Raw genomic sequence first — 14,439 nt, 5'->3', positions numbered from 1 at the left:
CAAGAATCGGGAACTCTCTGAACCAAGAATCAGAGAGATCTCTGGACCAAGAACCAGGGAACTCTCTGAACCAAGAATCAGGGAGTTTTCTGAATCAAGAATCAGGGAACTCTCTAAACCAATAATCAGGGGAGTTTTATGAACCAATAATCAGGGAGTTCTCTGAACCAAGAATCAGAGAGCTCTCTGGACCAAGAACCAGGGAACTCTCTGAACCAAGAATCAGGGAGTTTTCTGAACCAAGAATCAGAGAGCTCTCTGGACCAAGAACCAGAGAACTCTCTAAACCAATAATCAGGGAGTTCTTTGAACCAAGAACCAGGGAACTCTCTGAATCAAGAATCGGGAACTCTCTGAACCAAGAATCAGAGAGCTCTCTGGACCAAGAACCAGGGAACTCTCTGAACCAAGAATCAGGGAGTTTTCTGAACCAAGAATCAGAGAGCTCTCTGGACCAAGAACCAGGGAACTCTCTGAATCAAGAATCGGGGAGTTTTCTGAACCAAGAACCAGGGAACTCTCTGAACCAAGAATCAGGGAGTTTTCTGAACCAAGAATCAGAGAGCTCTCTGGACCAAGAACCAGGGAACTCTCTGAATCAAGAATCGGGGAGTTTTCTGAACCAAGAACCAGGGAACTCTCTAAACCAAGAATCAGGGAGTTTTCTGAACCAAGAATCAGGGAACTCTCTAAACCAAGAATCAGGGGAGTTTTTTGAACCAAGAATCAGGGAGTTCTCTGAACCAGGAATCATGGAACTCTGAACCAAGAATCTTACCAGTTAACTATCCAGCCACCGGCCATAGATAATGTACTCCTTTAAAAGGCAAATACACACTCAGATGGAGATTTCCGAAGTGAATATACTTACCACACAAAGAGTATTATGAATGTGCGTTTTCTCATAGTTGCAGTTCGTACCAGGTCCAAGAACGTGTTTGTGTTTTTCGAAAATTCAACATTGTCATTTTCTAGTTCCATCTTCAGAATCTAAATGAAATAATAAAATTAAGGTTTCTCCAAAAATATGTCACGTTGTGGATCCTTTCAAAGTGTCATCCTTCCAATGAGAAACAACATCAGATACGAGTATATACCTATAAAAGGCAAAAGTCTCTCTCTGTCTCTCTCCATCTCCCTCTCTCTCTTTGTTTGTATGTGTCCAATGCACGGCCACATCTTTTAAGTTGCACACTCCAAACTCGGTGTACAAATGCAATTTTGTGTGGGGATAAAATAGGCGATGTGGCCGAGGCCTCACATCTCTTTTCCTAAATCCCTTCTCTTCTTATTAGCCTGGTGTTGGCTTAGCGGTTAGGGTGCCAGCTTGGGATCCTAGGATCCTGGGTTTGAATCCTGGTCAATCGCTGAATTAATGCCAGGGGGGTTGACTCAGCCTGTCATTATTCTGAGGTCGGCAAATTGAGTACCTGCTTGCTAGTAATTCCCTGTGTATCGCAAGAGGCGACTAACAGTGTTGGTGGCAGGAAGGGCATCTGGCTGTAAAGCATTGCTTCAAAAAGGGGACCCCAGTGCCCAAAAAAGGTCAACCCCTGCTCTGCGGGGAAAAATGGCCTCCAAAGGCAGTTCCTTCTCCTCTTATCGCTCTCCCCATATCTCGCTCTTTCTCCCTCTTTTTGCAGCACATCCATACACACTTTGCAACATACAACATTACATTTAGCAAAACCCCTATCACAATTCGTTACAAATTCAACAGCCATCGGCATAAAGGGGTGTGGACATAGGGATGCAAACCCTCTCAACAGAATCTGCGGAACAAAGGACCACATAAAGCTGGATTTGACCATCCACCCAGCTGCATAGACATATAATTGACCAATGAGAATCTTATTGCAATGAGAGCACACCATTCAGGAAGCTGCACAAAGATCTGCCAGTCCCTGGACCACACCTCTACCAGGGGCTTTATAAGGATGGAGAATTCAATGACCGGGGCTGGTATGCATCCATGGAACATCTCAGTGACAAGCAGAACACTCGAGAGCAAGCCGTTGCGTGAGTGAGCCGTTGTGAGAGTGAGCTGCTGTGGAAACAAACGAGCTCATGCAGCATAGCGAGAGCTGGCAAGACACAGAGCTTTTCCCTGGATGCGCCAGCAACACATTGATCCACAGCCTCTTTCTTTTTCTATCCCTATGTGGGGTGTTGAGGGCACAGTTCCATATCTACAGGGGATTAATTTGCTGGGAAGGTAACATTGGAATTGGACTCAGGATCCTACCGAAATTATTCGTGTCAGACAGTGTCCGTGATTACTTAGCAACTTGTCGTGCAGCGGAGTTGTCCGTGGCTCGTCGGCTCAGGGTCATAGGTCGGAAAGCCTGTCCGACAAGCCTCCTCGTTATCAGGACTGGTCTGGCAAACGGCGTTGTGAATTTGATATGAGCTAACAAAGGATTGAGTAGTAATTCCTCGTAGTAAGGACAAGGGTGTATGTAACTTTTACTTATATAGACACTGACCTCCAAATTCAAAACGTCTCGTTTGCCATTTATTCTGGCAACCCTTTTGAAGCATTTCAACGCATCATCATATCTTCCTTTCAATATCAACCAACGTGCAGACTCGGCATGAAGCCTGAAAAAACACAGCTCATATCATGGTTTGCAAGACTTCCATGTTTACACGAGCGGACGCAAGGAATTTACTTTGACGTCTTTATTATACATGTAATATCTATTTATTACATATGCTAAAGGAAGGGCTGCTCAGAGAAATTTTCGATTCATCAAAGGAAGAGAAGGGATGGGGAGGGAAGCAGGGAGGGGGCAGAGAGTGAGAGAGAGGGAGAGAGAGGGGGGGAAAGAGAGAGGGAGAGAGGAGGAGATGGGTGGGCATGAGAGGGAGAGAGAGGGGGGGGGGTGGAGAGAGCGAAAGTTGGAGAGAGAGAGCGAAAGTTGGAGAGAGAGAGAGTGAAAGTTGGAGAGAGAGAGCGAAAGTTGGAGAGAGAGAGTGAAAGTTGGAGAGAGAGAGCGAAAGTTGGAGAGAGAGAGTGCGAAAGTTGGAGAGAGAGAGCGAAAGTTGGAGAGAGAGAGAGAGCGAAAGTGGGAGAGAGAGAGCGAAAGTTGGAGAGAGAGCGCGAAAGTTGGAGAGAGAGCGCGAAAGTTGGAGAGAGAGCGCGAAAGTTGGAGAGAGAGCGCGAAAGTTGGAGAGAGAGCGCGAAAGTTGGAGAGAGAGAGCGAAAGTTGGAGAGAGAGAGAGAGCGAAAGTTGGAGAGAGAGAGAGCGAAAGTTGGAGAGAGAGAGAGCGAAAGTTGGAGAGAGAGAGAGCGAAAGTTGGAGAGAGAGAGCGAAAGTTGGAGAGAGAGAGAGCGAAAGTTGGAGAGGGAGCGCGAAAGTTGGAGAGAGAGAGCGAAAGTTGGAGAGAGAGAGCGAAAGTTGGAGAGAGAGCGCGAAAGTTGGAGAGAGAGAGCGAAAGTTGGAGAGATAGAGCGAAAGTTGGAGAGAGAGAGAGAGCGAAAGTGGGAGAGAGAGAGCGAAAGTTGGAGAGAGAGCGCGAAAGTTGGAGAGAGAGCGCGAAAGTTGGAGAGAGAGCGCGAAAGTTGGAGAGAGAGCGCGAAAGTTGGAGAGAGAGCGCGAAAGTTGGAGAGAGAGAGAGCGAAAGTTGGAGAGAGAGCGCGAAAGTTGGAGAGAGAGCGCGAAAGTTGGAGAGAGAGTGCGAAAGTTGGAGAGAGAGAGCGAAAGTTGGAGAGAGACTTTTGTATCTTTTTATTATAAAAATAGAAAAAGAAAACCCCCAAATAGGGGTCACATTGTCATTTCAAGCAGAGAAACAAACAAAACAAAAAATATTAATACAGTAAAATACAGTAAAAATTATGCACAAAACATTTCACAAAACAATAAACGTTTCTCCAGGATTTTACAAATGACTTCTTTCACGCACCATTTGGTCTCAAACTGTGGCAGCCTTCCTGTTATGGAGAAAAAGGCAAAGTCTAACTTTACACGGCTCGTCACAAGATTTTTAAACAAGAATAAGGCATTTTCCTCATTAGCTCCGAGATCGTCAACTTTTCTTTTTCTTGATTTATACACTGCCATTTTTGCCTGTGCAAGCAGGAAATTACCTAACACATCATTCATATTCTTGTGTGAGATGTCTAAGCCATAAATGAAAACACAAGTGTTGAAAACCAAGCCAATCCTGCCAAAACAATTCTTAAGAAAGATAAATAAAGGAGCCAACCGTTGACATTCAACATAAATATGAAAGAGGTTTTCAGGTCTTTTACAAAAGGGACATTCATCTGCTAGGAGACTTGAGAAGCGGTGCAGCAAGTGGTTAGAGGGGAGGATCCAGTGTGCAAGTCTCCATTGGAGGTCACCATGTCGTGGCGGCACAGGAGGATGATAGAATCCTTTCCAATTAGGAAAATATGGGGGGGAACAAGGTAAGAGGTCTCTCCATCGAACCCTCCGCTGTGTCATTTGCCCTTGCAAAAGGAAACTTACGCAACCCAAATAGAGGTCTTTTTGTTTAGGAAACCCATTGAATCCTATGCTAAAGGGGGTACACGGAGGAGAGTTGGCAAGAGAAAACTTGCAAATAAGTTCAGGAAAGGTAGCAGGAGAGGCACCTTGTTCGTTGTCTGCTTGGACTTGCTCCCAGTTAGGTGCAAGCTGTACATAGGTATGAAGCACACAGCGTAGCATACGTGCCACAACTCTGGAGGATCGCACGCCAACCAGGCTTGCCAATGCATCAGCTCCAATCCAACTGCCACTTGGGCTTAAAAGATCGGCGACCGATTTTATGTTCTTCGCGACAAAGCGTTGAACGAGGCACCTATCAGCAGGCATATCATGGAAAATTGAATTGTAAAACAAAGGTTCCATCAAGAACATTTGCTTTGTGTACGAATGCGTAGCTCTTGTTGTCGTTAGAGTTCGCCATGCGTTTAGTACACTTTGATAAAACCTGGAGAGGGGAGACATATCAAGATGCGAGAGATCCATCAAGAATATAGCGTGGTCATAGCCTAGTCTCCCCGCCTGCTGCAAAAGGCGACGAGCGACGCCGACCCAAGGTGGAGAGGGGTGCATGTACAGCATGCGTAGAGCAACCGAAAGTCGAAAGGCCATTAACCGGCTCTTTATGTCAACCAGGCCTTGGCCTCCATCGGTCAGTGGCAAGCTGAGGACCCCGGGTCGCAACCAGTGCTTTCCATCCCAGAAGAAAGACACAAAGCACTTCTGGAGCTGTTGAAGCAACACTACCGGAGGGTGCAGCACAAAGAACCTGTGCCATAGGGTAGAGGCCACCAAACTGTTGATCACCAAGACCCTTCCACGATAAGACAGTTGTGTTATCAGATTTCTCCATTTTTGCAGTTTCCCTTCAACAAGATCCAACAGACCAGCCCAATTCTTTGCTACTGTGGCGTCATTACCCAAGAACACTCCAAGGTATTTCACGCCATCAGTGGCCCATGCAAGGGGAGCAGGAAGTTTGGGTGCCGAGTGACATGACGGACCAAGCCAAATGGCGCTCGTTTTCTCCCAATTCACTTTGGCTGAAGAAGCCTTTTCAAACACGGATAGACAATAACGGACAACGTTAATGTCATTGAGGTTCCGCACAAAAACACACACATCATCAGCATATGCCAGCACCTTAATGGGCCGTTCAAGATGAGAAAACCCAACCCCGGTTAGTCTAGCACGCAAATAACCCAGTAAGGGTTCGATGGAGAGAGCATAGAGCAAGCCAGAGAGGGGGCAACCTTGTCGAATTCCCCTGTTGACAGGCAAGGGTGTAACAAGTCCATTGTTTATCTTAAGCACACTAGAGATATTGTTATACAGTATCTTAATGTAAGAAATGAAGGTCGGACCAAGTCCAAACCGTTCAAGCACTTTGAAGAGGTACCGATGATCGACGCGGTCAAAGGCCTTCTCCTGATCGAGGAGAAGGAGTCCCAAATCTGTGGGGTTTTCTTTGCACAGTTCAATCATGTCTCTTACGAGGGAGATGTTGTCATAGATGGAGCGCTTGGGTACACAATAACATTGGTCTTCTTTCAACAATGAGGAGAGATGAGGAGTAAGTCGCAATGCCAGGGCTTTTGAGAATACTTTATAGTCTGTGCATAGCAAAGAGATTGGGCGCCAGTTTTTAATATAGAGCAAGTCTCCTTTCTTTGGAATGAGGGTGAGAATAGCCCGTCGGCAACTCTGAGGGAGCTCTCCAAGCTGACAGCTTGCGTTCAAGGTGTTGAGGAGTTCGGGACCCAGTAGATGCCAGAATTTATTATAAAATTCAGTTGTGAGTCCGTCCAATCCGGGCGCTTTCCCAACAGCAAGGCTGTGCAGAGCGGCGCCAAGTTCGTCCAAGGTAATGGGCCCCTCCAGGTAGGAACGTCCACCCTCACACAACACTGGCAGCCCTACGGAGATAGAGGCGACACTGACGGGATTTATTTGCTCCATCGAGTATATTTTCGAGAAATATTCCTTTGTGAAAAGTTTAATAACTGATTGGTTGAAAGTGATGGATGAGTCTGCCAAACGCAGTTGAGAGAGCTGTTTGTTCGGGAGGCGTTTCTCTAAGGAAAAAAAATACTTAGTTGGTATGTCTGTCTCGTTAAGGTGCTGCACCCTCATCCGAACTAGGGCACCACGTGCATTCCTCTCAGTTATTTCTTTCAATAAAGACTGTTTTTCGGTTAAGGCTCTTTGCACATTATTATTTTGTCCTGTGACCCTCTGAAGATGTAAAATCTCTGATTGCAATAATTTCCTTGCTTCATAATCAGCCCTTTTTGAGAAGCTCTGGTATTGTTGGCAGAAGCCTTTGATTTGGGTTTTTACTAGATCCCACCACACCAGTGGGTTAACAGAACAGCTTAGCTTCCGTTCCAAGAGATCTGTCCAGAAAGATTCAAAAGCCTGAATAAAGTTGAAGTCTTCTATTAAACTATTGTTGAACTTCCAGTGAGAACTCCCTGGACACGGTTTCGAGAGTTGAACGAATGCTCGAGCTAGGAAGTGATCGGAGAAACCGGAAGGCACGATGTCAGATTTGCAAACTCCATGTAACAGGTGAGAATTTACATAAATGCGATCAAGCCTCGCAAGTGAGATGTGGTTGTTGGAACAACGACACCATGTGTAGGATTGTTCGGAAGGGTGTTGCAAGCGCCAGACATCATGGAGATTATATTTTGCGATGATATTTGCAAAGAGTTTTGCGGTACATGGTTGAGGTTCCGGCCCGTTTCGGTCGCATGAGGCATTAACAGTACAGTTAAAATCGCCACCAATAATTAGACAAGTCTGCAGATCCAGTGCTTGGAGGAACTTTCTCAGTTCAGCAAAGAAGGAGATCCGCTCACCATTTTTGCTTGGAGCATACACATTAAGGATTGTAAACTTGACCTGATTGAGATAGAAGGTCACAGAGGCAAGATGGCCATCAATGATATTCGCAAATTGAAGCGAGGATGGTTGGAAATGTTTCCCTAAGACAAACATGATTCCTGCCTTAGACGAGGAGCTGTTACTAAAGAAACACTCCTTATCCATAATGAGCCGCCACTGGGCCTGAACAGATCTGACAGCGTGGGTCTCCTGCAACAACGCTATGTCGAGACCGTTTGCGTTTATCAGCTGCTTGATCTGGATCTGGCGGAGTGAACTTCCACCACCATTGACATTTACTGTTCCAATCTTGAAACTCACCATGAATTAACTTAGAGTCTTTTTCGTCTTGGCGATCAATTTTCTTAAACGGTGACAATGTGTCTGAGGAAAGTTGAATAAGTCAGGCCTGCGTATAATAGCCTGAGCACACTCAAGGAAGGACGGCAAATCGGGAAAGTATTCTGTTAGGTTTATACTGCGTTTCCTGTACGTATTTTGCAAGAAAAGTCGTATTTGTTCAGGGGAAGTAGGACCTAGACTGGTAGGTTTCTCCATTGCTTCCACCTGGCTGTTTGCTTCCTCCAGGTCAGATTCGTCGGAGTCAGTTTTAATTTCCGAATCACACAAGCTTGTATAATCCTGCATGTCGCTGCTGTCATCAATATTGGCACACGGACCTGCACTAGTTGTAACATCTGTGTGCTCTCCCACCGTGGGAACATTGCTTTGAGGAATAACAGCAATAATCTGTGGATTTTGTGAAACAGAAACAGCATCAGCAGATGCAGCGATGTTGCTTCCCCCGACTGCAACAACCTCCGATGGTGTGGCGGTATCTAGCAGAATAGGAGTCTCTTGCAAGATATTGATTCCTGCGATTCCAGCTTCACCCGGTGATGAAGTGAGAGCAGTAACTGGGACAGTTTCGCTATTTTCTGCTGGCGGGAATTCAGCATCATCATGCTCAGGATTAACATTTTCCAAGGTGACAGCAAGTTCATCACCAGTGGCCTCGGCAGGTTCATCACCAATGGTCTCAGCAGGTTCATCACCAGTGGTCTCGGCAGGTTCATCACCAGTGGTCTCGGCAGGTTCATCACCAATGGTCTCAGCAGGTTCATCATCCATGGTCTCGACAGGTTCATCACCAGTGGTCTCAGCAGGTTCATCACCAGTGGTCTCAGCAAAATCATCAGAGGACTTTCCAATAGCCGAGTCCGTAACAGGTGAGACGATTCCATTTGATTCGTTAACAGGTAAACCAGTCCCTGCATGTGGAACGTCTATGTCCTCACATGAAAGGGGGCCGAACTTGTTGGCTGTAGGTACAGGGTTTGTCCCAGGTAAGCCTTGTAGAGTGGCATCGGTCACGACTGGGGGGGTGTTACCGACAGGTTGCTTATTGTTAAATGCTGCCTTTTTCTGAGTTAAATGACCGTCGGGAAGGGTCTTTCTCTTTCTTGACGGAACAATGGTGAAACCATCCCCGACGTTCGTTGTGCTGTTTGGATCATCGGGATGGGAAGGCTGAGCGTTATTGCCGGACATGGAAGATGTTCCCTTCACAGCCGAAGCAAAAGATGAAGAAGAAGAATAATCCTTGTTGTTTACGTGGTTGTCCCATCGTTCGCTGAAGCCGTTTTTGGGCAAGAGCGTTTCAGGTGTCCGAATTTACCACATTCAAAACATTTCAAGGTGTCAGTGGTTACGTATAATTGGTAATCATGATTATCAATTTTGAATTTCAAACAATGTTCAGCGTTCTTTCGACGTTAGAAGGAGGAAGTACAAGATAAGCTTGTCTCCTGAAAGACATCACATGTTTAGCCCGGTCGTCCTGGCAACGTAAAGGTAACATCGTGACATGCGAAACCACAGAACCATAACGAGATAGTTCGGAGACCAGTCTCTCGTTCTTCAGGAATGGAGGACAGTTCGAGATGATGACCTTAACGGCTGGAGTGTCGAGAGGGGACACGAGTACGAAATGCCCGTCATCTGTCGATAATCCTGTACATACAATCTCGTGAACCAGTTCAGCCTCGGATACGAAAATAACGACACGTTTGTTCATTCGTGAGGCCGCGCGAACTTTATCAATACCGATTATGTTGCCCACAGCAATAACGAGGTCTTCGACGCTGACCTCGTTCGGTGGGACACAAACAACGCCATGTCTACGAGTTAACGCTTCATATGCCGCGTAACGTGAAAACGAAGTCATAATTTACAGGGGACGAGGGGGGGGGGGTGGGACAGGGGACGAGGGGGGGGGGACAAGGGACGAGGGTGGGGGTGGGACGGGGAACGAGGGACGGGGGATGAGGGACGGGGGACGAGGGACGAGGGACGGGGGACGGGGGACGGGGGACGAGGGACGAGGGACGAGGGACGGGGGACGAGGGACGGGACGAGGACGGGGGGGGGGGGGGGGGGGGGGGGGACGAGGACGGGAGAGTGAATATCGCTCTCGAACAGTGATTAATTAATTACGAGCCGAGACAGATTTTCAAAGGCGAAAACAAACACAGCTGGTGGAGAAAAAAAGCGATCAGCCGGAGGACGGGATGGGCCGCCGATTAATGCAAAAGTTATCCACAAACAGCTGCGGGCTCTCTTTCTCTCTCTCAGAAAAAGGAAAAGGAAACAAAGGACACGGAGTGAATATAAATACAAACGAGATAAGAAAAAGGGAATCGAGGAGGGAAAAGGGAGGCAGAGGGGGATGGGGGAGGCCGAAGCCCCGAAGTGTTGGGTCTGATCAAAGGGGAGGGGTTGGGGCACAAATGCAGAGTAAGGATGTAAAGATAAACGAACAGGGGGAAGGAAAAGGTGAGATACGACGTGGAAAGGGACAAAAGAGTAGAACAGCAGAGCAGCTCGTACCTCACCACACATGCACAGCCACCATCTTGCCGCGCCCAAACACACCGACAGCCAGCAGAGGGCGCGCGAGAGAGAGAGAGAGAGAGAGAGAGAGAGAGAGAGAGAGAGAGAGAGCGAAAGTGGGAGAGAGAGAGCGAAAGTTGGAGAGAGAGCGCGAAAGTTGGAGAGAGAGCGCGAAAGTTGGAGAGAGAGCGCGAAAGTTGGAGAGAGAGCGCGAAAGTTGGAGAGAGAGCGCGAAAGTTGGAGAGAGAGAGCGAAAGTTGGAGAGAGAGAGAGCGAAAGTTGGAGAGAGAGAGCGAAAGTTGGAGAGAGAGAGAGCGAAAGTTGGAGAGAGAGAGAGAGCAAAAGTTGGAGAGAGAGAGCGAAAGTTGGAGAGAGAGAGAGAGCGAAAGTTGGAGAGGGAGCGCGAAAGTTGGAGAGAGAGAGCGAAAGTTGGAGAGAGAGAGCGAAAGTTGGAGAGAGAGCGCGAAAGTTGGAGAGAGAGAGAGCGAAAGTTGGAGAGAGAGAGAGAGAGAGAGAGAGAGAGAGAGAGTGAAAGTTGGAGAGAGAGCGCGAAAGTTGGAGAGAGAGCGCGAAAGTTGGAGAGAGAGCGCAAAAGTTGGAGAGAGAGCGCGAAAGTTGGAGAGAGAGCGTGAAAGTTGGAGAGAGAGCGCGAAAGTTGGAGAGAGAGAGAGCGAAAGTTGGAGAGAGAGAGAGCGAAAGTTGGAGAGAGAGAGAGCGAAAGTTGGAGAGAGAGAGAGCGAAAGTTGGAGAGAGAGAGAGCGAAAGTTGGAGAGAGAGAGCGAAAGTTGGAGAGAGAGAGAGCGAAAGTTGGAGAGGGAGCGTGAAAGTTGGAGAGAGAGAGTGAAAGTTGGAGAGAGAGAGCGAAAGTTGGAGAGAGAGCGCGAAAGTTGGAGAGAGAGAGCGAAAGTTGGAGAGAGAGCGCGAAAGTTGGAGAGAGAGAGCGAAAGTTGGAGAGGTAGAGAGAGCGAAAGTTGGAGAGAGAGCGTGAAAGTTGGAGAGAGAGCGCGAAAGTTGGAGAGAGAGCGTGAAAGTTGGAGAGAGAGCCCGAAAGTTGGAGAGAGAGCCCGAACGTTGGAGAGAGAGAGAGCGAAAGTTGGAGAGAGAGAGAGCGAAAGTTGGAGAGAGAGAGAGCGAAAGTTGGAGAGAGAGAGCGAAAGTTGGGGAGAGAGAGAGCAAAAGTTGGAGAGAGAGAGCGAAAGTTGGAGAGAGAGAGAGCGAAAGTTGGAAAGAGAGAGCGAGAGAGAGAGAGAGAGCGAAAGTTGGAGAGAGAGCGCGAAAGTTGGAGAGAGAGAGCGAAATTTGGAGAGAGAGAGTGAAAGTTGGAGAGAGAGCGCGAAAGTTGGAGAGACAGAGCGAAAGTTGGAAAGAGAGAGCGAGAGAGAGAGAGAGAGAGAGCGAGAGCGAGAGCGAGAAGGGCTGTGTGGAAAGGGTAGGAAAGGTAGTTTAAATGGAGAAAGAAGTAAGGGTGAAGTGTGGATAGGTAGGAGGCATGTATGGAGTGGGTTATGGGGGAAGAGGGTGTGCAAAATACCACCATATCTATGTGCCGAAACAATAGATGGCTCCAAATGTTATCACAGAAAAACAATGGATGAATAAAACAATTTTAGTGTCGTTGTTCACATCAAATTAAATATTGTACGTAATGCAGTACTCCAATTTCTTTATTGTAATCTTACATTCCAATAAAGACGATAAGGAAAAACGGGGCTGAAACAGCGAGCTGGAGGTACCGCCAGTCTCGAATGGCGTAAGCGAATCCAGCCAGAAGCATCTGCCCCGTCGTATAGGCGCACCCTGAGGCCAAGGAATATAGCTCACGGTTCTTCATGCTCATCCATTCCAGACCTGAAATGAAATCGTTTCTCAGTAGTTCACAAATGTGGTCGAACACAACTTCAGATCAACAGCCTGGGCAAGTTCTAAATACGCTGCGCCAGGTCAATAATAGCATTAACTTTGTTGACTCATTGTTTTGACAAATAAATATTTGTTTATTCAAACATGAAAACACCAACAAGGAGTGCAGCAAGACAAAGCTCAGGTCTATCTGATCTTTACACACTATGTTGAACCAATGAAAGAAAGAGACAATCGAGCAGGTTTGAAAGCAGTTTACCTACAACCCACAACAAAGCAAGCAAAGACAAAGGAGAAAAAGTCGTTACCCTTAAACATGCACAGATCCCCTTATACAATTAAATTAAATTTTCAATTTCAAAAAACATTTATTTCCATATTTGCCATTATAAATACAGCAGAACTAAAATATAAGAAGTATACTTCCAGAACTTGGTGAACTCACAAGGACACAATAAAAAATGACATATGGAGAAGCAAATATGGAGGCAAATTCAGAAGCCAAGGCTTGTTTGCCTATTTGCCTCCTAGTTGCTGCGAGCACTCAGATGCCGGACCGGAAGTTATTACAGCGTTGGAATGGTGATTATTTGATTGGAGCACGGAAGGTTGGTTTGGGAAGGTAACAATATGGAAGGTTCAATCTACAATCACAACGCATCTCCTTTTCCTCTGATACGAGGATGGGTAACCTAACTAAACCATCACGATGGAATTAACTAAACGCTAGGGTTCTTTTATGTGTTTAGATGTAACTCCCTGGGGTCTTTTCCTTAACCGCAACAATGTTATTGAAAAGTTATACATAAAGCAAAATTCTGTATGTCAAACCATATTTTACACAATCGACTTCCATTGCATGATTAGAGATGCGTTCCTACGGATAGTTTTTGTGACAAAAAACAGGTTCTCATTAACAAAGGATTTATTTACAAGAAATAAATATAGGTGGAGAAGAAGTGAAAAGACCACGACCGACCGACCGGTGAAACAAACTGAAACAAGAAAAAGAGCAATCAGAGATTGCAAACCCTCGCCAGGATGTATTTTCAGCGGTTTTTAAGGCTTTTGTGTTAAAACAAATATGGCGGGTGGCCGAACCACGTGACCAATGATGTCATCATTATTTTTTCTCTAAACGAATTTATTCCTAGATTATGCTCAATAAATTTCATCTTGATCGGGTGAAGGCTTGTACTTGTCGAATTATGACGTCATAATGGAGGCACCTATGACATCATCATTAATTGACCTATGGCATCACCTATGACAATGGCGCGCGTGTGCGAACAGCGCCGGAGCGCGAGTATGAAACTGAGAGTGAGAGTGAGTGCACAACGGAGTGTATGTGTGCAGAGTGCGACACAGAGTGTGAGTTGGCCAGAGAGAGTGTGCGAGAATGCACACCAGAGCGTGTTGGAGAGAGTGTGCAGGGATGCACACCAGAGCACGTGATTGGGTGTGCAACAGGAGATTGCACACCCGTGGGTAGGTGTGTGCTGATTGGGTGTGTGCAGGAGTGCACACCCGTGGGTGTTACAGAGGATGTAACGAGAGAGAGAGAGTGCACGAGAGGAGTGCGTGGAAGAAAGGTGTGCAACAGAGTGTGCAAGTAGAATGAGTGTGCCAGGGTGTGCGCGAGGATGTATGATAATGAAGTGTGCGAGCGGCGTGAGTGTGCCTGGGTGGTATGCATGAGCGAGTGCAGTGATGAAATGTGTGGAATGTATGGGTGGCGCTGGAGCGCCTCGATGTACGAGTGAGAAACGGGTCGCGTGGTGTGAGAATGCGACTCGAGCATCGACGCAGACCGTGGCAGCGTTTAGTGCAACGGATAGCCGACGCGAGCTCTCGGGGCGTGGTGCGCTTTGTGTGCTGCGGGGGCCGGCAGGGATCGTTGCCGCGGCAGCGTGCACGATTCGGGCCGGGCCCCGCCCTGTATGGTCGGTGCCGTGCCGTGGCGCAAGAGGCAAACGGCACGATTCCGGGGGAGGGAGGCCAGGTCGGACCTTCGCCCTCTGGCGGGCGTGGTGCTCCGGCCGGGGGAGGTTGGGTCATCGTGCCGGAGACCGAAAGGCTCTGCGCCGAGATGGCGCCTGGAACCTCGGCCCGAGTATGCCTCCTCCCCAGAATCGGAAATGCCGGACGGACCCAACCAACAGGAGACTGACCACCCACATGCATTGCTCGGCTTTGAGAAGCCGAGCTGTGAAAATGTATTCCCGCACGACGAGGCTCGAGAGTAGTGGACTAATAGTAATAGTGATGGCGAATGGTGCCCGGTGTAGAGGGATGGTAGCTC

At 47.5% G+C, this 14,439-nt stretch overlaps 1 protein-coding gene across 3 annotated transcripts in view; it reads right to left on the bottom strand.

The window, feature by feature from the left end:
* Positions 1–14,439, bottom strand: part of LOC137426470 (solute carrier family 22 member 6) — a 102,473-nt gene that overhangs the window by 65,420 nt on the left and 22,614 nt on the right. For all 3 annotated transcript variants that reach the window (XM_068115030.2, XM_068115028.2, XM_068115029.2), the window contains 3 exons: positions 11,957–12,125; positions 2,487–2,601; positions 872–990 (listed from right to left, as the gene is read on the bottom strand). In XM_068115030.2, the coding sequence (XP_067971131.2) occupies positions 872–990; positions 2,487–2,601; positions 11,957–12,125 (403 nt within the window). The remainder of the gene's footprint in view (positions 1–871; positions 991–2,486; positions 2,602–11,956; positions 12,126–14,439) is intronic.

This window comes from Myxine glutinosa, chromosome 5 (assembly GCF_964187855.1).
Source record: "Myxine glutinosa chromosome 5, kmMyxGlut1.1, whole genome shotgun sequence".
NCBI classification, from domain to species: Eukaryota; Metazoa; Chordata; class Myxini; order Myxiniformes; family Myxinidae; genus Myxine; species Myxine glutinosa.
Note: the sequence above shows the minus strand (reverse complement) of the source record. Positions and strands in the feature narration are given on the sequence as shown.